The 26,545-nt window shown below is 52.1% G+C and overlaps 1 protein-coding gene across 3 annotated transcripts in view; it reads left to right on the forward strand.

Moving 5' to 3' along the window:
- ELMO1 (engulfment and cell motility 1) overlaps positions 1-26,545 on the forward strand; it is a 472,089-nt gene that overhangs the window by 221,666 nt on the left and 223,878 nt on the right. For all 3 annotated transcript variants that reach the window (XM_036010403.1, XM_028526015.2, XM_028526016.2), the window contains one exon: positions 20,821-20,925. In XM_036010403.1, coding sequence (XP_035866296.1) covers positions 20,821-20,925 — 105 coding nt within the window. The remainder of the gene's footprint in view (positions 1-20,820; positions 20,926-26,545) is intronic.

Here is a 26,545-nt window from a genome sequence, read left to right on the forward strand (position 1 = left end):
AGCCATCTATTTTAGTTCTGCGTTTCTTTCCGTTTTTGATCGTATGTGTAAACGTTCACATAATTGTGATGGTGAAGGACAGACTGTTCTGTACTTTACTTGGGTCGTTAGAAGCATTGTTTCATGTTACGTCATTCTAATGTCTGTTCATTGCATTGAGTGGGTGCCCTGTCATCTATTTATCTATTTTTAACCGTTCGGCATTTAATGTGGCTGTATGTTTCTATTTATAAACAGTATTCCATTGTGCATCTCTGTTCTTACCGCTTTCCCTTGCCTTTGGAGTGATTTCCCTGGGGTGGGTCACCTAACCAAGGTGCCCGAGGATTTCCATCGTTCTTGGGCTCAGTACTCTGCTCCGTTTGTATTTGTTTTGAGCACAGAGTCCATTAAAGAAGATGTTTTTTTTAAAAGATTTTACTTATTTATTTTTTTAGAGAGGGAAGGGAGGGAGAAAGAGAAACATCAATGTGTGGTTGCCGGGGGCCGTGGCCTGCAACTCAGGCATGTGCCCTGACTGGGAATCGAACCTGCGACACTTGGGTTCGCAGCCCATGCTCAATCCACTGAGCTACACCAGCCAGGGCTAAAGAAGATCTTTAGCAAAGGTCTTCGGCTAAGCGAGGATAAGGAAGCTTTTTTGGAAACTGTCTTCTTAAGTGAAATCATTGTCGGGATTCTGAAGACATTCCTTTAGGAAATTCATTTGCTTAGCCCACCGTGATCCACACTGAAATTACTTCTAGTCACTGACACCCTATTCTCAACAATATCAGATACTGTTTTAAAACCGGCTGGGGTCTCCTGTACGCATGGGAGTTTTATGTCTGACCCGAATATCCGCCTGCTGTGGGGACTCAGTTACAAGGGTAACAGCCTCACTTGCAGTCGAACGTGGCTGCTTTTGCAGAGAGAGCAGAGATGCCGTCCATTCGACCTTGACCGTGGGCCGCTGCAGGGTTTGGGGTCGGCCTTGGGAAGCATGGAGGCGTGCCCCTGTGTGGTTTGAAGATGGTCCTTGGAATAACTCCGGGGCAGGGGCTCCTTTCTCAACACCTGTTTGGTTGCAGTGTGTCCTAACGGAAGAATTTCCCACTTTTCCAGAGTCAGAACCGTGCTCTGTAGCCCAGCCGTGCCTCGGGAGAGGGCTTACCCCAGTCATCTCCTTCAACCGGACACTCGAAAAGTTTGCTGCACACATTCAAACACTCGTTTGAACTGGGCAATGTGGGGATGTCAGACAACTTTCTTCAGAGCCCGCGTTTGACCTTTGACATTGATTAACACGCTCACCTCGAAAACCACCCAACTTTAGTTCCCTTTCACTCTGTCTTCCGTGGCCTTTCCTCCTGATCCTCCCTCCATCTGTGTCTTTTCCTGATGTTTTAGACACTGTTTTCCTCCTCCTCCCTCCCTCCCTCTCTCTTTTTCTTTCCCGTGGCGCCTCTCCTTCCCGACATCCCTCCTCTCCCTCCTCCCCCTTCCACGTTACCACCTCCTTTTCTCTTGGTTTCTGCTGCTCTTAATTCCTTTTTCTTTTCCTTGAGGAAAACAGGCGTTACGTTTTACATGGGCTACAGGAGTGTCCTTTCCTGGTGCAGAACTGCAGGGTTCAGGGGCCGCAGAAGCTAGTGCCCATGGGAGAGGTTGCCGGGCGGCCAGTGGCCTCGCGGGCCTGGTGGACTCAGTCCCACTGGGGGCCAGCTGGATTCCGTTTGGCTTTGATTTTGACCTCTCCTGGCCATGTCGTGAACAGCACGTCAGCCACAGATCATAAAGCCAGTGCCACTCACAGGCTGGTGCCTGGAGTTTGTCTCGCCCAGGGGACCTCACGGGGGAGGCCGGGACGTCTCACCAGGAGTGGCATTTAAACTCCACTGCCTGGTGCCGGGTTATGAAAACCCTGACGTGTGCCCCAGGCAGCTGCGCCGTGCAGATGGCTGATGAGCTCGGAAGCTCCGGGCTGACACGTCCCCAGCCCAGGGGCAAACTGACCCTTTTCTCTTCAGGCGGCAGCATCTGCGTTGGTTTGTCTAGAAAAAAGCCAAAGACATTTTATTTTCCAGCCGGAGCTTGCAGGGTTCAACGTTTGGTGATTAGACTTCTGAACAGAAGTCTCCCAGCCCTGGGCACCCTGAACCAGGACGCTTACATTGAAGCAGTTTTGCCTCCTGAGACTCGAGTCACGGTGAATTCAGTCCCTTCCGTGGCTTTTGTGCTGTGTGTGGATTGACAGAAAGCGAGCTGACCTCCAGGCACACTCGCAGAAGAGAAAAGGGGGGCGGTACGGAATGTGGAACGGATGACACTCGTCTGCTTGAAGTGCGTGAAATGGCCGGAGTGGGGAGGGGTCCAGGACAGGAGATTTAACACCCCGCCCCCAGCAGCTAAGGGACTCGGCAGGGTGGTTCAGACAACACCGGGCTGGGTGTGGACGACCTGCCGGTAGTCTCTGAGCTCTTGCTCAGGACACAAACCCGGTGACTTCAGTTTCACCAGAAGATGGACAGACGTGACTGTGTTGTCCGTTAGTACTTCTTGGGGTCCCTGGAGGCTGGGGAAGGAGGCCCTGTTGGTTTACCTTTGTCCGACCTCACGAAAGCAGACAGAGCAGGTGGTGTGTTGTGTGTTGGGGTTCGGGGTGGCAGTCCTGAGACGGGCCCAAAGGAGAGAGAGGAGAGCCCCTTTAAGAGGAAAACATTTCTCTTCCTCAAATGTTTTCAGTTTAACAAGCTGCCACTAAAGAAGGTGTTCACATTGGGTTTAGGCTTGGATCCCACCTGTGCAGAGATGCAGCCTCGGGGAGGGAGGAGGAGGAGGAGGTCGGAGAGGGCGGGCAACCTGGGCCGTCCCGAAGCCCTTTCGACCCACCGATTTGGCTCGTTCACTCAGACACACCAGCCTGGGCTGCGAGCCGTTTGAGCTTTTGCAATTTAACTTCAGTGTTTACCTTGAGATGAATTCTCTGGTAACTGGCCCCATGTGAAATCCAAGGCGGATCGGAAATAACACACTCAAAGGCAAATGCGAGGGGCTTTTCAGGGTTACTTGTCATTGCTTCCTTCCGTCAAAGGGGGCTGTCATGACTTGGCCCCTGGTTCCTCAGTGGTTCCTTCCTTTGACCCTCCGATGGTGACAGAGGGCCGATAGGGTGGGTACGAGAATCAGTGGCCACCGTCCCATGCGCGCAGGCTGGCCAGGTCTGAGACAGGGAGACGTCACGGTGGCCATCGGACCTCATTTCAAGCAGGGCGTCTCTAGACTTCAGTGAGCTGGCCTTAAGCCCGGCACACTTGGAGGTGGTATAAGCCTTTGAGATGTTTTATCGGGTGGATTGCATTCGGATACGGATGCAGGCACTGGTGTTGCACATTTCATCGGTCGGGAAAGGCGCGTCTCGGGAAAGCTGCTTACCCCGACAGAAGGCTGCCGTGCGTGTTCCGCTGCAACGCCCCGCCGTCTCAGGCTCAGCATGCCCCGTTGCCCCGTACACGCACGGCAGGAGACCCAGCCTGCTAGGTGCTTGCTGGGATGAGTGAGAGCCCTCTGCCAGTCTGGGAGACTCCGGGTCAATGAAACCCGTGTGTGGAAACCTCTGTTGGCTGTGTCAGGTGTGGGCACTTACATGCATCCGTGGACCCTGCTCGTGTCGCTCCAGCGTTGCACAATGACTCGGGTGGCAGTTTCCCTTCTGGGCACAGCATTTACAGGCGCTGCTGGGTGGTCATCGACTTGAGCTGTGCTTCTGGTCTCATTGGTGAGGTGCCTGCGGCCCAAGGTAGGTTATTTGGGCGCTTTAATATCCTAATCAGGGTTGTTAGTGCCTCCTGATAGCAAATGGGCTCCATCGATTTACTCAAACGTCACTCACATTATATCTCTTTTTTTGAATTAAAATTTTGTTCAATTATAATTTACATTCAATACTGTTCTATTTTAGGTGCAGAGCGTCGTGGTTAGACAATCGTGAATGTTATAAGGTGTTCTTCCTGATCTTTCCAGGACCCACCTGTCACCGTACAGAGTTAGTGCAGCATTGTTGACTGTACCCCCTGCGCCGCTGTCCTTCCACCCCTGTGACTGTTCCGTGCCCACCCGTCATCCGCACTCCTCCGTCCCTTCGCCTTCTCACCCCCCCCCGCCCCCCGCTCCCTGCCCTCTGGCAGCCGTCAGTCTGTTCTCTATATCCGCGAGTCTTTTTCTGTTTCGTTTGTTGGTTTATTTTTTTTAGATTCCACATATAAGTGAAATCATGTGGTATTTGTCTTTCTGTGACTGACTTATTTCACTGAGCATAACACCCTCTTGGTCCACCCATGCCGTAGGAAATGGTAAGATTTCTTCTTTTTTATGTCTGAGTAGTATTCCATTGTATAAATGTACCATCGCTTTTTTATCCAATGGTCTGTTGATGGGCACTGGGGCTGCTTCCATGGCTATTGTAAATAGTGCTGCAGTGAACATGAGGGTAAAAATCATACCTTTGCTTAACTTGGCTGAATCTGTAAAAGGATCGGGAGGATAATAAATGGGTTTTGGTGTTGTATTTTAGATGCAGGTGTGGAGAGGAGATGCAATGAGGGATGCACTGAACTCTCCCCCTCAGCCCCTCTCATGCTAACAGGAATACCGTGAGAACGGCTCCTAGCTATTCAGAGTAAATGCCTTTTCTGAAATATCCTAAGTGGCTCAGAAAAGAATTTCAGTATGAAAGTCTCTTTTTAAAAATGAAAACACAGAAATTTCTCTTTCTATTCTCAACCCTTTATAGAATTTTAAAGGAGAGAGAAATGAAAATGAAGTTAGCTGGAAATGCTATCTAAAAGTAAAATTTTCCACATGAAATTGTTTTTTTTTATTTTTCTCTAGATACCGTACTCACTCTAAATCCTAGAAACTCAGCAACATCTTCAAGAATTTTCTTACAGGATGGTCACTGGAGGCTCTTTGAATGCCTAGCTTCTTTCATTGTATTTTCTAAATGGTAAAAAAAATGTGCTTTTCTAAATGGCAAGTTTTTATTTTAAAAATATCTTTACTTAAATATTCAATAGATAATAGTGCAAAATTCAAAAGATACGAAAGGTAAAAATATGGTAAAAAGTGTTCCTTTCACCCTTCCCCAGAGGAAAACACTGCTCCCAGTTTCATTATTTTTAGTCTTTGCTTTGGATCCGATCGGGTTTAGGAGCTGATTTGGTATAAGTAGCTTTTTATGCTACACGTACCTCATTGGTCCCCATCAGTGTGAAATGTGCTAGAAGAGGAAGTCAGGCCCGCTCACAGCGGTAAATGAATGGGTCGCCTGGAGCCAATAACACGGGCCCACCTACGTCTCTCCTCGGTGCACGTCCCGCTGCCGTCTCGACAGTGTGCGCCCAAACTTCACTGTCCGAGATACCACTGATTGGTAAAGAAACCCTAGCCAGTTAACCTAAAACTTCCTGCTATTTAAGTATTTAAAAATGTGTTTATTCAAAGAGCACTGGTGGACTTCATGAGATGTCCTGTAACGCTCTCGTAAACACAAGGAAAGAAAAATCCCAGGGAAGCAAACAAAGTAAGTTTCGATTCTGAAACTTCTGGCCCTGGAGCCCAGCCCTTCTGAGTCACTCTGCCCGCCACGCTTCGCTGTCTGGTTTGCAGACCGTTTGGTAACGGGGAGTAAAGAATCTGGAAAAAGCAGGAAGAGCCCCGGTGCCGCGCTCTTGGCTCCCCTGCTCCTGCCGATCCGTAGAGTTAGTGCCTTGGGGTCACTGGGCGGGGGTGGGGGAAGCGGCCGGGGTTGCCCCCACTCCGGGCCCCCACTTCCCCACCATCGTCGTGGGGCTAACAGCTGCTCTCCTGTCGCCTCTGAGTTTTATTCCTCCCCTGATACTCGGTTCTGCCTGTGTGATGTTGGCGTTCTTAAATTTACTGGGGGTGACACTGGTGAGCAGGGTTCTGCAGGTCTCTGCCCAGGTGAAGATCATGACTGTGTGTGGGCCGTCTGGTCCGGGGCAGTTGGAAGGTAGTCCTGCCCGAATTGAGAGCCGTGAAGATGTGGAAACAAGTGCATCTCAGGATGGATGAGAGAGGGAGATGTGAATTCTGAGTCTCATTAACTACAGTGGAATTTCTAGACTTCTTCATCTTTCCAATGAGAGCGGTGTCCAGATTGTGGGCTTGTGCAGTGTTCCCAGGTCCCCATCAGAAGCTTGGGCAGGAAGCTTTGAGGTTTTGAAACGTCTTAGATTCTTGGGTGTGGGCTTGCCTGCCTGGGTACACTCACAGATAATGACATGCATTTTTTTCAAATATTTTATTTTTTAGTTTATTTTTAGAGAGGGAAGGGAGAGAGAAAGAGAGAGAGAGAGAAACATCAATGTGCGGTTGCTGGAGGTCATGGCCTGCAACCCAGGCATGCGCCCTGACTGGGAATCGAACCTGCGACACTTGGGTTCGCAGCCCGCGCTCAGTCCACTGAGCTACGCCAGCCAGGGCTGACATGCATTTCTTTATCAAAACACCTGAAGGGAGTCAGCTTGAATGTTTTAAGTGGTGGGTTTACACATCTTTTTCCCCCCACTAATGAGCCAGCTACTCGGTTTACTCTTAAGAAATCCGGAAGCAGGAGTCAAGGGTAAGCTCACCGACGAAGGAAAAAACAGCCGAAACAGTCTGTGGTTGCCCCGCAGATGGTCTTTCCCTTCCTTTGAAATGCGTGGTGTTAGTGTCCACAGGTCCCTAAGAAAAATTATTCAGGATGTGGAGGCAATGAAGCAAATTGCACACAGTGGCACATCCCTTCGCTCTCGTGCTGGAGCCAATAAAATAAAACATCTGGCCAAGGACTGTACAATTCTCCAGGAGTTAAATTGCGCTGGGCCTGGTTGTGTGCTGTTATTAGGGCCTAGATGCCGGGATGTGGCACGTGACCGTGCAGATTTTTAAACGATGGGGAAGCTTCTTCCAAACGCCACCGTGCTCTGCAAGGCATGCACCAGCTCTGTCAGTTACCCGGGGGATTTTATCCTCAAATTCTTTTTGCAAATGCTACAAATGCCTTCCCCCGACAAATGCTCTCTGAATCGTGGTTTCTTCATGATTGAGCTGAATGCATCTTGACCTATGTTTATTCCATAAGAGTTCTGCTTTCTGTGAGTCATGTTTTACATTCTTGAACTTTTTACTCTGTCAAGATTTCCGTTTCTCGAGGGAGACAGAGCTCTGATCAGTTATGCTGCTGCACCGTCGTGGACGGGCGAGTGGGCTCGGATGTCATTCACAGGAACCGGAGAGCGTGACAGTGCATGGTTACTGCATGGTTCAGACGCAGGTCGCCGAGGCTGTGCGTGAGCCAGCCTTCAGCCGGTGGTTTCAGGGTGATCGGCACACGATGCTACTCCTGTGGGTGAGAAAGTTTCAGGAGTGGGAGCCGGGCTCGTGTGGGGAGTCTCGGGAATCCAGGCAGGGCTGGAACTGGGTGCACAGCCTGAGAGCCGTTTCAGGAGGACAGTCTGGGGGTGCAGGCAGCGGTGTTTCCCCACTCAGGCCGGGAGTGGGGTTTCTCAGCTCCCCGCCATCTGTGCAGGGGCTCCCTGGAGTCACCCGCTTGGCCCTCCAGGGCATATCTTAGTTCAGGTTAACCGCCCTCACTCCCCGATTATTCTTTCTCTAGCTCTCTCCTTCGCCCATCAGATCCATTTGCTCTCTCCCTCCTTCTTTCTCTCTGCCTCCCCGCCCACTACCAAATGCTCCCTGACTTGGGAGTGTGGAAGATGACATCACTTTGAGCTGAGATGTGTGTTTCTGTGGTTGCTCCGGGCTTTCTCTAGTGCCTTAGCGCATGGCAGCCTTCACGGTCGATGCCGACCGGTGAGACACCCACGGGTCGGTGCGGAGGAAAGTCCCGTGTGTTTGAACAGTGCATCGATCCCCTGATCTGCTGCAGCCTGCCTGAGCTGTTTCCTGAAGGTTGTTATTAAAGCATTTCCCGTCTGCAGTGGTTTTAGGGTCACTGATTTTGCGCTGATGGAATATTCCATCCACAGTGCCGCATTATCTTATGTAACTTGGTACCTAAGTCAGGTAGGATCTTGCTGAATGTATAAACGAGTGAAAAATGAATGCTATGGAATCTTCTTTGCCAGAAGTCTTTATAAATAGAACAAGTTACTGTCGGGTGGGAGGCTGAAATTTTCCACGCTTGAATGCAGGAAGATGCGGAAGGTGGAGGATCCCCCGGGATCTTGGGGACTTTTGGTTCTTTCATGGACTGTGGTCTGACCCTGGGGTGCAGGGGGGGCAGTTCAGGAAGGAGGCCCCTCAGCCCAGGGCCAGCGAGGTCTGTGAGACTGGGCGGAGAGGGCCTGGGGCCCGAGGTCGTGAGGCCCTGAGAAAAAGCCGAACTTCAACTCAGTGACATCTGAAGCCGAAGAATCCAAGGCCAGCCGCTGTCCTGAGCGGAACCAGACCCGGAACAAGGCCAGGACGTTTGCACTGGGAGCTGTGGCAGAATGCAGTGGAAGACACCATGCCTCTCTAGAGGGGGAGCGACTCAGAGCCAGCCACGATTTCCCTGGGGCCTACCCGGTGCCGACCCAGTGCCTGGCTCTGTCCAAAGCGTTTTCCCTCTGTTTGCTCGCCTGGTGTTCACACCAGGCCCAGGGGAGAGGCAACACGTACACGGTGTTGGGGCTGAAGCAGTGGCTTTCAGAAAGGTGACCCGTCTTTCCTGAGAGCGTCAACGAATAGGGAAGATTGCACTGGATCCCAGGTAGGGGTCTGCAAACCTGGGCTGCTCGCCAGCAGGCCCCACGGTCCCGACACACGCCTGTTTTTCCTACGCCGTTAGCCACGCGCTTTCCCGAGGGAGTCCTTGCCGGGCGTGCAGGCCCCGGGTGTTTCCTGTGCATGCCCGGTCAGCCGGGGTGGGCGCTCTCTGGACGCCCTTCTCGGGGGGGGGGGGGGCGGCTGTTTCTTGGGGCTCTTTGGGGGCTGGCTGCTCTTCCTGTGAGCGGCTCCTTCAGTTTTCCCTTCCCACCCCTGCACACAGGCCACTGGGCGCGGTACTAAGTTGGCCGACTTTACAGACGGAGAAGGAGCCCTTCGCGAGTGGGCAGGCCCAGCCTGGCCGTGCACCTTCTGCAGGTCGACCTGTGCAGAGAGGTCAGTGCATCACCAGGAGGAGAAGGACCCGTGACTGGACACCAGGGGCGAGGGCAGCGTGCTCTTCCGTGGGCGAGCAGGGCTTCATAAAAATACGCTCCGAGCAGTTTTACCGAGACCGCCGCGGAAGGACGGAGCCCAGTGTGTCCCAGAAAGACTCACTTGCGGCGGGCTGAAACGTTGCCATTGGTGTCCCTTATCGGAGAGAAACGGGCGTCCATGGGATTCCCTGGAGGGTAATGTGAAAGCTGATCTCCAGGGGTCTTCTGCAGTATCTCGCATCCCCCCTCATCGCTGGAAAGGCATCCCAGCACCGCCATACGTGCTGGCGCACGGCAGAGGGGACGGCGTGATCGGCGTGCCAGTTGGAGCAAGGGTGAGCGCCCGATCGCGTGTCTGCCGCCCACACCCTCGGTCTTCCCTTTCATTATTCCGTGGTATTTAAGGAACAGGGCGCCAACGTTACTAAACCTGCTTTCGTTTGCTGTGATCCAGGAAAATGAACAACGTGTAGACTTGCCAAATTTAACGTTTAATTATGAAATATTTCGGTTAGGGAGAAAATAATAGCATATGAAAGGCATTCATGCAGGTACCCACCACTCAGATTACATAGGTACATTTTGCTTGGTTTTCTTCAAGCGTCCGTATGTTGGGAGGGGGGAGTATTGAGAACTCAGGACAGGGCAGAGTTCGTTGGTGGAAGTGAGTGGAAACAAAGACGTTAGCTCCAGTTCCTCCTGCCCCTCGCTGCCCGGCCCTCACCCTCCGAGGAGCCTGGGGGTTGGTTCCTCCTTCCACGCGTGTCGGGGACCTCCAGGGCAGAGTTCTCAGAGCACGTCAGGTTCACAGGGACAGCCAAGAGCTTTTTCTTTCTTTCCTTGTTCTTCTTTTTGAACACAGTCTTCAAGTCCATTTAATCTGTTTGCTCACGCTAAGGGCATTCACCTGCTATTTACCTGACATTTCTGATAGTTCCCATCCTCTTACAGGGCTTACTGCTTCTCTGATCGGGGGCGGTCTCCAGTCCTTGTTTTTGGGATCTTTGATCTCGGGGCCGGGAATGTCCCAGTCACCCTGCCTGCAGACGGGCAGATTCCTGTGAGTGAGACCAAACCAAACCGGAGGTCACCTGCGTGCCCGCTGGCCCGGCTGAGGGACGCTCGGGAGCGGAGGTCATTCCTCCCTGGCGTTTGCTGATTTCACGGTGGAGGCAGGTTTTTTTGTGCCACCTGGTGCATTTCGTGTCAGTGCTGATTTTCAAACCCAAGCCATGGCCCTCCCTTGGGTCTCATTGTCCTCGGCCCCAGCTCCTGTTATGTTTTGTAGAAGGCCACCCCCTTCCAAGAAGTCTCACGATCATTGTGGTGGTGGGGGGATTCCATCTGTTTAGCTCCAGTGTCACAAGTTTGTACCCGTGAAATTCCATTTTTGCAGCAATGGTTGGGTATTGGCAGTGCCAGTGGTTCGACCCCATACATGTGGGGAACACTGAACAGCGACAGGCCTTGGGCCTGGAAGGTCTCGTCAAGGTCACGATGCCCTTCAACTGCCAACATTTACAGACGGTCACCCTGGGGCTGGCCCAGGGGTGCTGAGTCGGGGTGAGGTGACTCACCCCATGGAACCCATGATCCTCCAGTCCCCTGATGAGCTATGAAGCGTGGGCCAACTGTCAGGCTGCAGGAGGGGCAGTTTGAAGCGTCAGGATAAAGAAGGGGGCGCCTTTAAGGTTAAGGGCTGTGCCCCGGCAGGGCCGGCAGATTGAGCAAACACTCTGCAACAGCCCAGGAGGCCTCAGCCCTTGGAATTGCCCCTGGCTCTGAGAATTCCGATCAGACAGGGCCTCTTCCCGGTCTCGTCCACCCGGGGAGGACCCTCTGCACCCCACAGCATCCGAAATGCTGCTTACAGGACCCCGGCCGTGCACCTGCCCGAGAGGGGCTCACGGGGGCCGGTGGGGTGAGCCCCTCTGCCCGGGGAGCGTCCCTCTGGCACAGCTGGGGGCCGGCCTGCAGGGGAGGGCCTCGGCCAAGGCCCGAGACAGGTCCAGGCTGTGCATCCAAATGGCATCTCGTCTTCTTACGGGGTGCCCTCTGTTTCTTTGTGAGAGGACGGGCACATTGCTGATAAAAAAAATAGTCCAACTAAATGCATTGGAGGACATTAGAAAAACACGGACAGGTAGGAAACAAATCTCCTTCCCACACCACAAGTAACTACTATTAATACTTTGGTAACTTTCTTTCTAGCTTTGAAAGCATTTAAAAAAATTATAATTACATGCTAAGTCTGCATCTTGATATTTCTAATACTGATCTACTGTATGGAATAAAAATATATGGAGGATATTCTATATAAAACACACGTTGACAAAGAATATATACTACTATAAAAATTCTGTATAGAATAGGACACATATCTCACATCCCTGTCTTTTTCACTGACGATGACTGGGTACGGTATGGAATAATCCTGAAAGCCGCGCCGCAGTCCAGCAGGCGAAGTCTCTACAGTGCCCTTGGCCAGCGGTAGTTCAGAACAGGAGCTTGGGACCGCTGGGGCCAGATCCCTGCACGATGGTTGTGTGAGCCTCGCTCTGCCTCACTTTCTCCATCTTTCAAGGAGGCGTGAGAATTCTCCATACTCTGTAGGCCAGACTTTGCCATGCACAGGAACCTCGAGGAAGGGAGGAAGGGAGGAAGGAAGGGAGGGAGGAAGGGAGGAAGGAAGGGAGGAAGGAAGGGAGGGAAGAGGGAAGGAGCCCGACCAGCCACCACCCAGATCCCTGACGTTTCTGTGTCTGACTCTACCCAAGGCCCCTGCGAGGTCTGCCTTGGGCCAGCAAGGGCGCAGGGGCCTGGAGACGCAGGGTGGGGTGTTGAGGCCGGGGCTTGGGCCACTGAGAACATTGCTCTCGACATAACATTTGCAGACTGTGGAATTTGTCCAGGGAAGCCTTTGGGAGCCTTTACAGTCATTACAACATTTATCCAGGGAAGGGAAACATGGAACATTTACAGAAGGGCCACGGTGTTGTCCGGGGTGCAGAGGACTGGCATTTGTCTGTCAGGAGAGACTTTTGACTTTGGGTTAACCCTTGTGTCAGCGAGCTGCCGTGGGGACGAACGCTCAGAAGAGGAGCCGGCACGCTTCTCTTGTGAAGGGCCAGGCAGTAAATATTTCAGGGTTCCGGAGCCACGTGCGAAAGCAGCTCCGGGCCATCTGTAAATCAGTGAGCGTGGCTGCATTCCCATATGGCTCTCTTTGTGGACACTGGCAGGTGAATTTCATGTAATATCCATGTGTCGAGGGTTCTTCTTCTTTGGACTTTAAAAAATTAATTTAAAAATCGGCAAAAAAACACCTCTTTTCAATTCACAACTGCACAAAAGTAAGTGGTGGGTGGCCCTGGCCCCTGGGTTGTGATGGCCCCTGGCTGGGCGCCAGTGCCCGGTGCCTAGTGCGTGCTCTACGCGTGTGTCAGCGCTGCTCCCACGGTCAGCGCGGTCGTCCTCACCACCCACCGTCCCCACACGAGGGCTGGCAGTGCCAGGTCCTCGAGGAGGCCGGGGTTGCAGCCCACAGCCCCCTGCACCCCTCTGGTTGCCTGTGAGTTCGTCCAGAACCGCTGTGGCCAGATAAACTCTTAGATTCATCACGGTCAGGGGGTTGCGTCTCCCAGGCCAGTTTCCTCTTTGGTCCGTTTCCTGCGAACCAGAGGTGGCCCGGATGGCTGTGCTGGGCTCCGAGGGCCTGGGAGTCCTCCCCGACCAGTGAGACCTGCCCTGGAGTGATGGTGGCTCCTGCTCCCTGTCCCTTCGTGGCCCCTTTCCCCGGTGTTCTTCCTGGGGGCGGGCACCAAAGGGAGGCCGAGACGCCACCGCCCGTGACCAGTGCTGGTTCCCGTCGTGTTTTCAAGTGACAAGGGGTGGGAGAAAGAAGGGGGACCCAGGTGCAGCGGTGACCGAGTTGCCGGGGGTTACGGGAGGACGGAGCACGGCGTGGTGAGCACGGACCACAGGGCTGGGGGCGTTCAGAATCTCGCACGTGCTCAGCTCGGTTGGCAGGAAAAGTGCAGATTTTTTATAAACCGTGACAGCATTATTTCATTATTCATGAAGACTTAAAAAAAAAACATAACCAGTTTCATTTTAAAGGGAATTAATTCCCAAGGCATTTTTTAATTGAGTTTTTATGGTAATTCTTTGTAGTGACTGTTAGATCAACCTACCAGATAAACACCACTCAGGCTCCTCCTCTTGCTCGGGGAGTCTCCACTCCACTTCTTCACGACAACAACACGGGAGGGAACCCAGATTCCCATGGGTTGTACGCGTGGCATCGCGGACGTGGCTTTTTCTGACCTTTTAAGAGTAATTTTAAAAAGTACAGTGTTTTTTTGAGCCAAGAAAATTGGCCTCAAATTCAGAATCTCACTGTGAGAGCCTCCCCTGTGCGCGCTAGCCACCTGTGTGTGCGCACACCTCAAAGCCGCATTGCTAAGGCTGTGGACAACTCGCTTCCGAGACAGATGTTTCTCGAAGGCAAGCGCTGTTTTGTTTTAAGTGTGTCCTGTCTGCCCCCCACCGGGCGCTGCACAGTAGCAGACATCCAACATGATTGGATGAGACAAAGGTCGAACCGGGTGCTGCGGGGCATCCTGAGGTCATTTGCGCCCAGCCCCACCCTTTGGTTCTCTGCACACCTCCGCCCAGCGGTCCTCGCTCAGTCTTTCTGAGGACGGGGCGTCTCTGCTGAGCCTGTTTTCTGCACCTGGACAGGATAATACTGATTCTTCAGATGCCTGCAGACAGCAGGGGGCCTGCCCACAACCCCCACGCTTCCCCTCCGACATGCCACTCACCCCTCGTGCTTCCCCCCCTAGCTTCCCTGGCACCCTCTCTGTTCAGATACTCCTGCTTCTTCCGGGCCGCTCTCGTGAACGGTTCGCTGTGTGTCGGGCCAGCTGCCGGTGTGGCCCCCTGATCCTTGTGCTGCGGCCTGGCCTGGGCTCTGTCCGGGGACAGAACCTCCCCTGTTCTTCTTCTTGGGCTCCTGCTAACGAACCCCAGCACGCCAGGGCCTCTGGCCTCCCCGTGAAATGGACTCCTTTGGAACTTGCCGCCAACTCTGTTAGCTCTTACTAGAAGGAACAGCCATGGACTCGCCGAGGCGTACAGTGTTCTCAGGGAGGGGCTCCCTTGGTGGCCGTGGGTAGTGGCAGTGGGTAGTGAACCCAACTGAACCACAGGTACCACCCAAAAGGTTAGCTGGGGGCCTCCCAGCCCACGGAAGGCAGAGCCCGGATGAAGGTCAAGGGGCGGCAGGGGGGTGAGTGGGAGGAGACAAGCAGGGACCTTAGGCCAGACGAGAGGGAGGGGCAGTAGGGAAAGGAGGTCATGTGGAATCTGTTGGCCTGAACCCTTGGTGCCTTCCTGGGTATTTCTTTTAAGCCGATCGTCTGTGCTTTACCTAAAAGAATCAAATTTTAATGATGAGAAGCTGGCCTCTCATAAATTATCCATGAGCCAGATTTCCCTTACTCCATAGATGTGTTCTTGCATTTTAAAAGACTTTCTTACAAGATTTTACATTTCTCTAACTAAACTTCTTCTTGCTCATGGGGCCGACCTTCGTATCCTCTAAAGACCTTTGAACCTAAGTGGGAAATGAAGTTGCAGAGTTGAAGTGGTGACTTTGCCACGTAGCGGCTGTGATCTTGTACCAGCGGCGAGTTCCGACCCTGAGCCGTGGAAAGGGAAGAACGTTTACCTGGTTAATAGCACTCGCCTCACTGGGTGGCTGGGAAGGTTAGATGAGATGGTGCGTCCGGGGCGCCGGCGCCAGGCCCTCCGTGGTCGGCCCCACCGGGTCCCGGGGGTTTCCCTGCCGCTCAGCGGCTTCACCCTCCCGCCCACTCTCGGTCAGACTTGATGGTGCGGCCTCTTTGTTCTCATCCCAGCTGTTGATGTCTGTTGAGTTTAATGGAGAGAGTCAAAGGCCAGAATCCAAAGATTTCTAGAGGCTACTTCTAGGGCCCTTTGGGGCAGGGATCACAAAACCAGATATGTAAGTGTGTGAAGAAGCCCGGAGAGAGAGTCCTGGGCCTGTGTCAACGCAGAGAAAGCTCGTCCCACCTACAGCCCACGTTTCAGCACGAGTCACTGTCTCACCAAACACGTGGGACAGGGGGTCAGGGTTCCAACGCCATCAGCTGGTGGGTGTGGGCCTCCCACCCACTCTTGTTGTACAGGGGGACTGGCTTTAGGGCAGGCAGTGGCTCCTCCGGGGATGGTCCAGGGGCCGCCAGCAACGTGTGGGAACTTGTGTGAGACCAAAGTCCCAGACGGAGCCCAGGCACACAGAATCAGAATCTCCGGGGGTGGGGCCGCCACCTGTTTGAACACACGGACCCCTGGGGGACTCTGGTCGTGCCCAAATGGGAGGCTCACTGATTTGGGAAAGTGTTCTCAACCCTGACTGGACATCGGGGTCCCCTGGGGAGCTTTAAACATCCATCACCTTGGTCCCCAACCCGAGAATTCCTCAGCTAGCTGACTTGGGGTACAGTCTGCCCATCGGCACTTTTCCAGCTTCCCCAGGGGATTTTTCTGGGGCATCCGAGGTTCATCACTGCTCCTTGAGGGAGTCCGTGGAAATGCCCACACACTCCTCTCTCCTGGGTGGGGGCTGAGGAGTGAGAGGGGCGTGTGGTTGGACAGGCCACCCAGGTGCTCCGCCTCCCCCTGGAGAAAATGGCCCGAGACCCCTGGCCTGGAGCAGCAACACCCTTGATACGGCTTTTCATGCACTGAGTGAGTATGCATTCACTCGGTGTGATTTGCTTTAAAGGTTGCTTTTAATGCTGCATTTGTTCAGCAAATGTAGGCATTCATATTGCACAAATATTAACTCCTAAATTCTCCGAGGCTCTCCCCAGGATATGCCACCTGGCAGGCATTATCGTAATCAGCCCTGTATTATCCTCCACACGGATGGAGGTCTAGCATGACATTGGTAATTGAAAAACACAGATCATTCAAACACCGCTCAGGCTGTGCGGCGCTGCTGCCCCATCCAGGACGCATCCCAGGGCAGAAAATATTGAGTGATGACAGTCTCCTGCCTTCCCTGGGGAGGTACTAAGACATATTATTTTTGTCAGAAACTCGAGCAGTGGAAGTGAAAGGCTCTTCGATGGCAATTCCGTTTTCTGAGTCAAGGAGTCTGTTTTGCCACGGAGAGGTCAAAGCACCAAGGAGATAACCAGCCAGCATGTTTAAAATGCATTTGCAACCTGGAACCGGAGGGTGCAAAGCCTGGTGGGGTGGATGCTGCCTGGGACTGGAGGAATCAGTGGGTGTAGACGGCAGATAGTTCAGATCTGACTTCGATACTTCCTGTGTTATTTGAGACGAGCCAGTCTGGCCACCCGTGAACCTCAAAATGTGGTTTCCACCTGGTGGCACAGACATCCCCTGGGAATTTGTCAGAGGTGCAGGGACCCCAGCCAACCCTCCCGAATCAGAGACTGGGGGCGTGAGGCCGGCGGCAGGCCGTAACCAGCCCTCTAGCAGGTTCCAGTGCCCGCCCCAGCCCGAGCACCCCTGCCTTCCATGAAGGGCTCAGCCTTCTTGTCTGTAAAAGAAGGCGGCTGGTCTGGGTTATATTGAGGTCCATTCCAGCTCTCCAGTGACCTTGGTGTTTGACCCTGGAATGGGTTGAACCATTCTCTGTCTTAGACCTTGAACCTTCTTCCGTGGATGTGTCCCTGAAATAGTTCAGCTAAAACAATTGGCATGTGGGTCAGAGCAGAGAGACCAATCTCCGGAACGCGACACCCAAAACCCACGCAGTGGGCTCACGATGCGAAAATCGATTGTCCTGTCTTCCGCGGTCTGTGTCCTTTCCCCGGAGTGAAGAGCCCCGTGCTTCGGAAAGGGAGGCGCCACTCCCCTCCTGCAGGGGCCGAGGGCCTGTCGGGTGTGATTCATGGAGCGGCATTTCCGCAGCAACTCACAAATGGCATTTCAGAAGGATGGAGAGAGGCATGCAGGCTGCGCTGTAAAACAAGGGAAAATTTTGAGCCATTTATCAAAACTCATGCAGCTTCTATTTCACGACAGGTGGGGAAAATATCACAGACCAAGGAGAGAAAATAAATGTGTATCCAAAGCATCTCATAAATAAGAAAGGGGGCGGGGGGAGGGACCGTCGGCCTGGCTGGGTTTTCAGAGTATTTTTGTCACTGTGTAGCAAGCTTTGCAGTCTTCCAGCCTGTAGTTCTTACAGCCTCCCTGCTATCAGAATTCATGGTTGTAAAATGATTTCACCGGCTATTGAAACCAAAAGAGAAAAAGGAAGCAATGATTTCAAGGATCGGGGAGCTGGAAAATGGGACCTGGAGTTGAAAAAGAGAGAGGAAAAATAATAATTTGTTGTCGTTGGACAATGCAATGATGCTTTATAATTTAGGGCACGTCCCGGAAAAATCAAATGAAATTTTCCAACTGACTTTGGTTTAGTAGCAGCCTGTTTGCCGGAGACAGTAGGAATGGTGTGTTGAAAATGAGAGAGACTTCGGTCTGCCATGTCTGGGTGGGCTGGAGAAATTACAGCTTTCATTCCAAAGGACGGGCAGAGGCCCACTTTGCCTGAGCGAAGAGCGTGGACCGAGGGGAACCTCAGCAACCGAGGACCTCTGCATGGACATCCTCGTGCCCTTCAACAACTTGAAACTAAAGTCCTGGTTAGGAGTCTGTACTCTGAGTATTAACTGAGCCCAGAGGTGTGGGTTCACTTCTGGGCTCCCTATTCTGTTCCGTTGATCTTTGTGTCTGTTTTTCTGCCAGTACGATGCTGTTCTGATTACGGTGGCTTTGTAGTATAGTTTGACACCAGGCAGCATGATTCTCCAGCTTTGTTCTTTTTTCTCAAGATTGCTGTGGCTATTCAAGGTCTTCGGTGGTTCCATATACGTTTTTGGAGTATTTGTTCTAGTTCTATGAACTATGCCTTTGGTATCTTGATAGGAATTGTGTTGGATCCATAGATCGCCTTGGGTAGTGTGGCCATTTTAACAATGTTAACTCTTCCTGTCCAGGAACACAGTATGTGCTTCCCCTTCTTTGCATCTTCTTCAGTTCCTTTCTCTAGTGTCTTATCATTTTCCAAGCACATGTCTTTAATTCTTGGTTAAATTTACTCCAGGGTATTTTTTTTTAATACCACTGTAAATGGGGTGGTCAAATTCTGGCTCCAAACTTTGGGCAGCTCCTCAGACACCCAGTGCCTGAGTTTCTCTCTTTGTTCCGGGAGGATAATAATGATAGAGCTGACTTTATTGGAGTTTGATGAGGATTAAGGTGCTTTGCAGAATGCCTGGCACAGCCCAGGCGTCCTTTTCCTGGGACTATTTGCTAAATAGCTATATGTGTCTTTAAAATAACCCTAAAAATAAGTCATACTGTTTCTTAACCGTAAGACCCTTGGGAAGTAGCAGTGCCCTATTGGGTGCCCCCGATGTGTGCCTACGGGGGGTGTGATTGACAGAAGGAGGCTTCGAGGGGGTCCTGGGAGCAAACTCAGGTAAGACTGATGACTCGAGGGCCTGCGGGGACCCTTCCCTTGGCCAGCTTCACGGACACATCGCTTTGGGGGTTTGTTCAGATTAGACAGAGAACAACTAATTTCTGTCATTGGATTTCCTTTTGGGGATTTATTTTTGGAAGAGGCTCATAGACCAACACTAGAAATAGGTCTGAAAAACATGCCGTGTTTCTCTCTCTTCCGCCTGACACACTTGTCTTTGTTGGCTGGACCGTGCCGCGTCGCAGCTAGTGTTGCTCAGCCTGTGTTTCCCCCAAATAAACTTTCGTCAGGCCACGCAGGGTCTGAACGCTGGCAGCGCTAACGCAGATGCTGGCAGCACGAACAGACTGGGGCTGGTCTCGCTGGAGCTGCGGTTCCCTCGGCCATGCATCGGGGGCCGCAGCACCCGCTGCCTGTTGACTGGATGAGACAATAACGTGAACAGCATGGATGTACTCAGCAAACATTAGCCTTTTAACATGTTAGCTTGTATTCATGAAAACCGAATGGATCAAAGTCAAAATAATACAGTTAAAACATGTATAATGAAATGACAGCAAACTCACAATTATTAACAACCACACCTAAAACAAAAACAAACTAAGCAAACAACTAGGACAGGAACAGAACCACAGAAATGGAGATCAGATGGAGGGCTAGCAACAGGGGAGTGGGAGGAGGAGAGAGGGGGAAGAGGTATGGAGAATAAGTAGCATTGATGGTAGGTAGACAATAGACAGGGGGAGGGCAAGAATAGTATGGGAAATGTAGAAGCTAAAGAACTTATGACACATGGACATGAACTAAAGGGGGGGGAATGTGGGTGGGAGAGGGTGTGCAGGGTGGAGGGGAATGAAGGGGGGAAATGGGACAACTGTAATAGCATAATCAATAAAATATCTTTAAAAAAGAAAAGAAAAAAATGATGCATTTAGGTGTCATGGGAGAAGTTCCACTATTTTCCTCTAAAGAACTAAAATTAGAAAAAATTACAGTTAGCCAAAATTTCCCTGGCAAATCAGAGAGCCGAACTGCTTATTCAGAAGTGTTTAGGCACAAAACAAAAATACATTGTTCCATACAAACTACCTCTGTTATGAGATAAAAGCAGTTGACATTTATTTTTCTGCTCTTTAACAAAGTAATGAGTTCTCTTAAACCATCCACCATCCAGATAGGAATTTTCAGGACAGATACTAGTGATGGTTTTTGACAGTTAGCAGGGGGTAGTGGGTGTTCACTCTGGACAAGAGTCTTGTGGTGTCTGCTGGGTGACCTTGATCACATGGGGAATTCGCTGGGCATGTTTGGAACTGTCCTTCTGCTTCCCTGGTTTCCACCCTGTGGACGCTGACCACGGGCCGGAGTGCCCCCGGAGTGCAGCCAGGTGTCAGGACCGTGTGGGTGTGGGCTGTCTGTCAGCTGCCTATGCCCAGAGCCGGCAGGCGGTGTCACTCCAGATGGCTCACAGGTCCCAGGCACCGGGCTTGACCCTCCCTCGGGGGCATGAGGACGTTAAGGCCCAGAAGGGTCGAAGGCAGAGATATGGCCTCATCCCTGGCTGGTCTCTCTCCCCAGATGCTGCTGGTTCCACTGCAGCAGTTTGAGAGAGGGGGAGGGAGGGAGAAAGAGAGGGAAAGAGACATCAGTGTGTGGTTGCCTCTCGTGCGCCCCCTTCTGAGGACCTGGCCTGCCGCCCAGGCCTGTGCTCTGAGGATGCAACCAGCGGCCCTTTGGTTCACAGGCCGGCGCTCAGTCCACTGAGCCACGCCGGCCAGGGCTGCATTACGTTCTTTTTCCCTGCAGTGTTACCTCTAAGAATAACCCGATCCTTTGACCTTCAGATGACTTTCCTAACCCTAGGCATGAAAGTTGGTTTTGCAGCACCTGGAGAAAGAAGCCCCCACCCCGACCACCACCCCGACACGTTTCCATGGAGATAAAACGTGTCCTTCCTACTTGGTTACTTGGCGTTCGCCTTGTGGCACTTGGGTCTGGAGGAGGGGGCCAGACCTCCGGTGCCCAGTGACGTCGGCTGAGGAATGAGGCTGACCGGACATTTTGTTCTCGTCACAGAACCACGTGAACCCGGCCATGGACTTCACCCAGACCCCGCCCGGCATGCTAGCCCTGGACAACATGCTGTACTTCGCCAAGCAACACCAGGACGCCTACATCCGGGTAAGCCCTCGGCCCCTCCGCGGCCCCTCCCAGCTGGTGCGGGTTTCCTGCGGAGCTTGAGTTCCAGACCTGCCCCTGTGGGGGGTTTCCCATGAGACGGGTGGCCCCGGGTTTTTGGCTTCCGTTACTCAGCCACGTCAAAATTAAAGTGAAGTCGATCAGGGGCGATGAAGTAAAGACATTTAACCTCTACGTCCTTTCCATATGATGGCATTTAAAAAATACAGTAACCCTGGGAAACTGTTTTATGTGGTTCAGTGTTTATCTTTGACAAAAGCTCTTAGACATAAATAACAAGGAAGATAAATGAACTATCTACCAAAAAGCTGCCCGATTCCAACTTGAGTGGAGACCCTGCAACTATTCCACATCTTGAAAGAGGCTCAGGATTCTGTCTCGTCCTGCTTCTGTTCAGTGCAGTGCTGAGGACCCAGCGAGCTAAACAGAGGAGTGGGAGTGGTGGGGAGGGGAGAGAAACTCTAGCTACCCACTGAGGTGGATCCCTTTGTGGGTGTGGCAGAGGGAGAGCAGAGGATACTGCCCTTGGGCAGTGCAGGTGTGGGAGGGACCAAGGGAGGATGAAGGGGACCTCAGGGATGGTGACAGAGAAGGCCTGTCCTTCTGGGCTGCTCCCCGGGGGTTCCTGGCTTTGTGCTGACACCCAATGCCTGTCCTCAGGGTGGGGTGGAACTAATCGGAGGTTGACATGGAGCAGGATATGAATAAAGGGGACAAGAGAGCTGGTGACCGGGTGAAAGGTCGGCTGGACCACAGCGTAGAAAGTGATAAACGAAGTGTCTAACTCAGGAAGAGTAGGGCCGAAGTTAGAATGAGGGAAGAGGCTGTTAGTCTCGTGTATTCTCTTCATCCCTCGAGGCGGCGGGCACCGGCCTCCTGGAGCCTGGGGTTTACAGCCCAGCCTGTGGTGGTCTGGCGGGTGTAGCACTGTGAGTGTGGGCTCTTCCTTCTGTCTGGGCCAAAATGTCTTGTCTGAACAAGGGAGCAGCATTCTTCTGGGGGCGTTTGGAAATGTGTGGGTGAGCTCCTTCGCTTATCACCATGCTCTGTGGGTGCTACTGGCTCAAACCTGTCATTCAGGGCCAATCTCCACGGTGAGAAATCATCGTACCCAGCAGTGGTCCCTTAAAAAGTGGTCACACCAGGCCTCAGAGTTCCCTGAGGGCACTAAATCCTGATTTGATGAGTTTTTCTATACATGTACTTTGATCAGCTTTGCCTTCTACTGAAATATTATTTGTAATTTGATTATATGAAGGACTGTATGCATTTCTAGGAAATGTGCGATCAGGTGCTTGGCCAGAAACACAATCTTCCATAAGAAAATTCTTTCCTTTTCTTCCCGTTTTATTGAGAAATAATTGACATCTATCACCACTCTATGAGTTTACGGCATGGAGCGTGATGGTTTTATTTGCATACCTGGTAAAGCAAATTGTGTTTCTTTAAATAAAAGTTGTATTTGGCTTGTAACGCGTACATACTAGTTGCACAGGTTGTTTTCCTAGGGATGTAATCTGCTCTCACAGAAGTCAGTTAGTATGTTTGAGACGCCATGCAGTAAGTACAGCCTGGAGAATTGCGTGTGAACAGAAGCCGTGTAGAAATTGAATTTAGAATTAATGATTAACGTTTGTGGGTGAATGTTCCTAAAATTAGAGCCCATTGATGCTGAATGTATTGTTAATTGCATAAGAAGAATATGTCTTATGAAAAGTAATTTCATGTTTTCAGCCCATTCTCTTCCGTGTGTTCTCTGAACTGTACAAGGGAAAGGACTTGCCGGAGACTGGATAGAACTCTGTGTCCAATAGGGACTTAAAGGAGGAAGAAGCCTGCTTTTGTGCCCTGACCGGGCGGCTCACTTGGTTGGAGTGTCGTCCCGTGGACCAAAAGTTTGCAGGTTCAATCCCCAGTCAGGGCACATACCTACGTTGGGGGCTCAGTTCCTGGTTGGGGTGTGTATAGGAGGCAACCAAGTGATGTTTCTCTCTCTTTCTCTCCCTTCATCACTCTCTAAAATCAGTTTTTGGGTGAGGATTTTTTTTTAAATCCCATTTGTTTAAAGTACGGCCCTTTCTGTCTGCATGCCCTGTTATGTATGGGGCAGACATTCCTGTAGCTGACATGCCCATCATTTTCTCGAAAGTGCCCCTGTCTGTCTCCCGTCTGACTTGGGATCTGAGAGGGTGGGGAGCTAAGGCTGTGCACATGGACGAGGTCCTGGGAGCGCACGGGAGGTCTGAGGCATCCTGCAGGAAGGGTCTGTGGTGACGGTGAAGCCAGATATGGCCGTGCCTATGCGGCGGTGACGCAGACACCGAAAACAGGCCCCTCGGACAGCTAATTAAACTGTGATCTAGGAGCTGAGCCGTCTCTTCTGCAGCATAAAAACGAGTTCTTTTGGCTAAGTTTACATCTTTATAAAATTTGTCCTTTTTTTTCCCCCACCAGGTAAATTTCCTGTCTCAGTGTCATGCTTTATTCATTATTTCTCCCTGTCGATCAGGAAGCGCTTGCTCTGTGCCTGGTTAGAGGCCGGCCATCCCCCTTGCCCGGCAGACCTGCAGTGAGATTTGTGAAAGAAATTGTTATACTCACACACACACACACACACAAGCGTGCCCTCTTTGAGCTGGGCACCCTCCTCCCCCACATGTTGGCTCGGACGCTGTGCCTTTGAGGTGTCCCAAGCCGTCTCACACCTCCTGCTCTGACTCACCTGCCGCTCACGTTGCCGCACCCTGCACCGCGGCTGCACCCGTCACTGTCCACAGTGCTGCAGGGCGGTCTCCTCTGCCCTCATCTCCATCGCCCTCCCGTCCACACTGGACACCGGTTACCACTCACCGTTCTCTCCGGCTGCCTGTCTTCCTCTCCCCTTGGCTGTCGCTCCTGGTCTCTCCAGTGGGTCTCGCTCCCTCTGCCTGACCATCAGAAGAACATGATCCCCAGGACTTTGCCTGTGGACTTTTTTTTCCAATCACTCAGGCTGCACAGGTTTACGGAGTAACCACCCAATGTCCCTCAGGGAGCTAGGGGATGGGGACTCCCCAAGGACCAAGTCACTCATGAGTCCGGTCAGTGAGGAGCTCACTGTTTAGAAAAGGGAAGGAGGGTGTGGTGTCGGGGAGGAAGAAATAAGTATCAGGCACTTTCTGAGTCACTGGGCATGCATTTTGATTGGGGAGGTGGGGAAATTGGGGACCCAGAGGACAGTCATCCACTGGGGTGTGGAGGTCAAATCGGGAAAGCTTCCTGGAGGAAGTGGTACCTACCCTAAGGTCTGTTGGATGGTTTTAGTTGATTGGGTAAAGGGAAGGGGGTTGGGAGAGTACTCCAAGCAGAGGGGAACAGGGAAGGCAGGTGCTTTGTTCAGGGAACCAAAAATAGTATCGTAATACGTCTGCGGCGGGGAGGGCCGGCCATGGCCAGGGCCGGAGGGGCAAAAGTAGGCTCGTTCATTAGGAATCTTTTAGCTCTCTATAGGGTGGTGTTTGGGCTTTAACCTACAAGCAGTGAAGAATTTCTGAAGTGTTTAAAATAAAGACGATGAGAGTTAATTTTAGAAAAACCACTCTCCTGCCAGAAAACAAATGTGAGAAATCGCGACTAGCAGCGAAAATAAAATTTGGGGAATTGTGGAGAAATGATGGTAACCTGAACTAGGATGGCGGCAGCGGCCCTGGGGAGCAGCCACTTGAATGAGTCATTTCCGAGCCAAAGTGAACTGCAGGGTCTCGGAGGAGGAAAGAGGGAGATTGCTGGTCTGAGCGGACGGATGGATGGACGGCAGTGTCCTCAGTGAAAACGTGCGGGGCTGGGCAGGGGTCTTTGTTTGGAGCCGCCGGACCCTTGTATGCACGCAGGACATGTGCATACATGTGTGGGGGACCTGTCCGGTAGGCAGTGAGGGAAGGGCAGCGGGGACCACAGCCACGGAGACACCGCATCCTGTGTGCCCTCAGTCCGGCCCCTTCTAACCCCGGTCCGTGGCTGTGGCTGGGGTGGCCTTTCTGAACCGAGTTCAGCAGGCTTCCGGGGTCACCTCCAGCCCACACATCCTCCTCTTGGGGAACCTGCCACAGGGTGGATTTTCATAATTTCCTGTTCGTTAAGTGAGTCAAGAGTTTCTTTAGCTTCTCTTTAAACGGTCTCTTGCCAACGATCAATTTATATTTTATCATCCGAGAAGCATGGCCTTTGTGCTTTTAGCAGTTACTATGGGGAGGCAGGTTTTTGAACATGAATTTATTGACCGGCAGCCTGGTTTTGTATGCGGTTCTTTGAATAAACTCCGCAGCTGTGTCCTAATGGGAGCAGAGGATGTAATTGAGTGACCCCCCTCCCCTGCCCGGGGCGGGCACAGAACAGGAGGAGGGGTTGTGAGTCCGAACAGGCCCTGTGCCCGCACTCAAATCAGGAGTCCTGGCGTGAGTTCAGACTTCTGGGCCTTACCGACTGGGGCGTGCGTGCTTCCACTCTTCCTGCGGACACTCCTCCCAGCTGCCCCACCAGGGCCCGTCTGTGAGAGGTGCAGGACTGTCACTCGTCCACAGGCAGGACAGTGACACACGGTGAGCAAGGTGTGCCTCTGTTCGCTGCCTTCTTCTTCTCTTTTTTTGTTCTTTCTGCACGGATAAGCTCAGTGCATGTACTGGAAGTAAAGCATTTGGACTTACGCATTCTTGGTGTGTTTAATTATTCACGGAGACCTGAAGAGAAACCCAAACGACCTGGTTTTCAGTGGGTGCAGCACTCCTGCTGGCTGTCGTGGGAGCCAGGTTTCGGCCACCGAGTAGGAAGGAGTGACAAGAACACCTGAGGCTCCAGCATACACAAGGGCCAGCTCTGAGGGGGATGAGGAGCCCTAAAAATACTCATGGGAGATGCTGCAAGGAGCGGAGTGGTTTCAGGATGAAGGGAATTCTTCATCAGAATGCTCTCCAGCCCTCGTTTGATCAGAGAAGATGAGTACTTAGTGTGGGCTGGGTAACGTACAAGAAACGCTGTACAAATGAGCTCCTTTTTTTTTTCAGGAAAAGCCTATGATAGAAGCACTGTTATCACATTGTGCAGATGTGGGATCTGGGGCTTGGATAGAAGCAGAGGGTCTCGCTAGGTCAGGCAGCCAGGTGACAGGTGGAATTTGGGCCAGCGTCTTTGGCCTTCAAATCTCAGGCTCTTTCCAGCTCGAAGCCTTCTGTCCCTGGGCTTGGAGTGTGATGGCCACCACAGGCCCATCCTTGGCATTGAGGGAAAGGGGACCAACTCAATGAGGAGTGGGTAGAAAACTTGGGAAGGTGATGGGTCCATCAAGCAGGCATCTGTGTTCAGTTGTGATCTTCCTAAATCCAGCATGATCAGAAGTCATTCTCTTTTTTAAAGATTTTATTTATTTCTTTTTAGAGAGGGAAGAGGGGAGAAAGACAGAGAGAGAGAGAGAGAGAGAGAGAGAGAAAGAAACATCAATGTGCAGTTGCTGGGGGTCGTGGCCTGCAACCCAGGTATGTGCCCTGACTGGGAATCGAACCTGCGATGCCTGGTTTGCAGCCTGCGCTCAATCCACTGAGCTACGCCAGCCAAGGCTAGAAGTCATTCT

The sequence above is a fragment of the Phyllostomus discolor genome, chromosome 10, assembly GCF_004126475.2.
Source record: "Phyllostomus discolor isolate MPI-MPIP mPhyDis1 chromosome 10, mPhyDis1.pri.v3, whole genome shotgun sequence".
NCBI lineage: Eukaryota > Metazoa > Chordata > Mammalia > Chiroptera > Phyllostomidae > Phyllostomus > Phyllostomus discolor.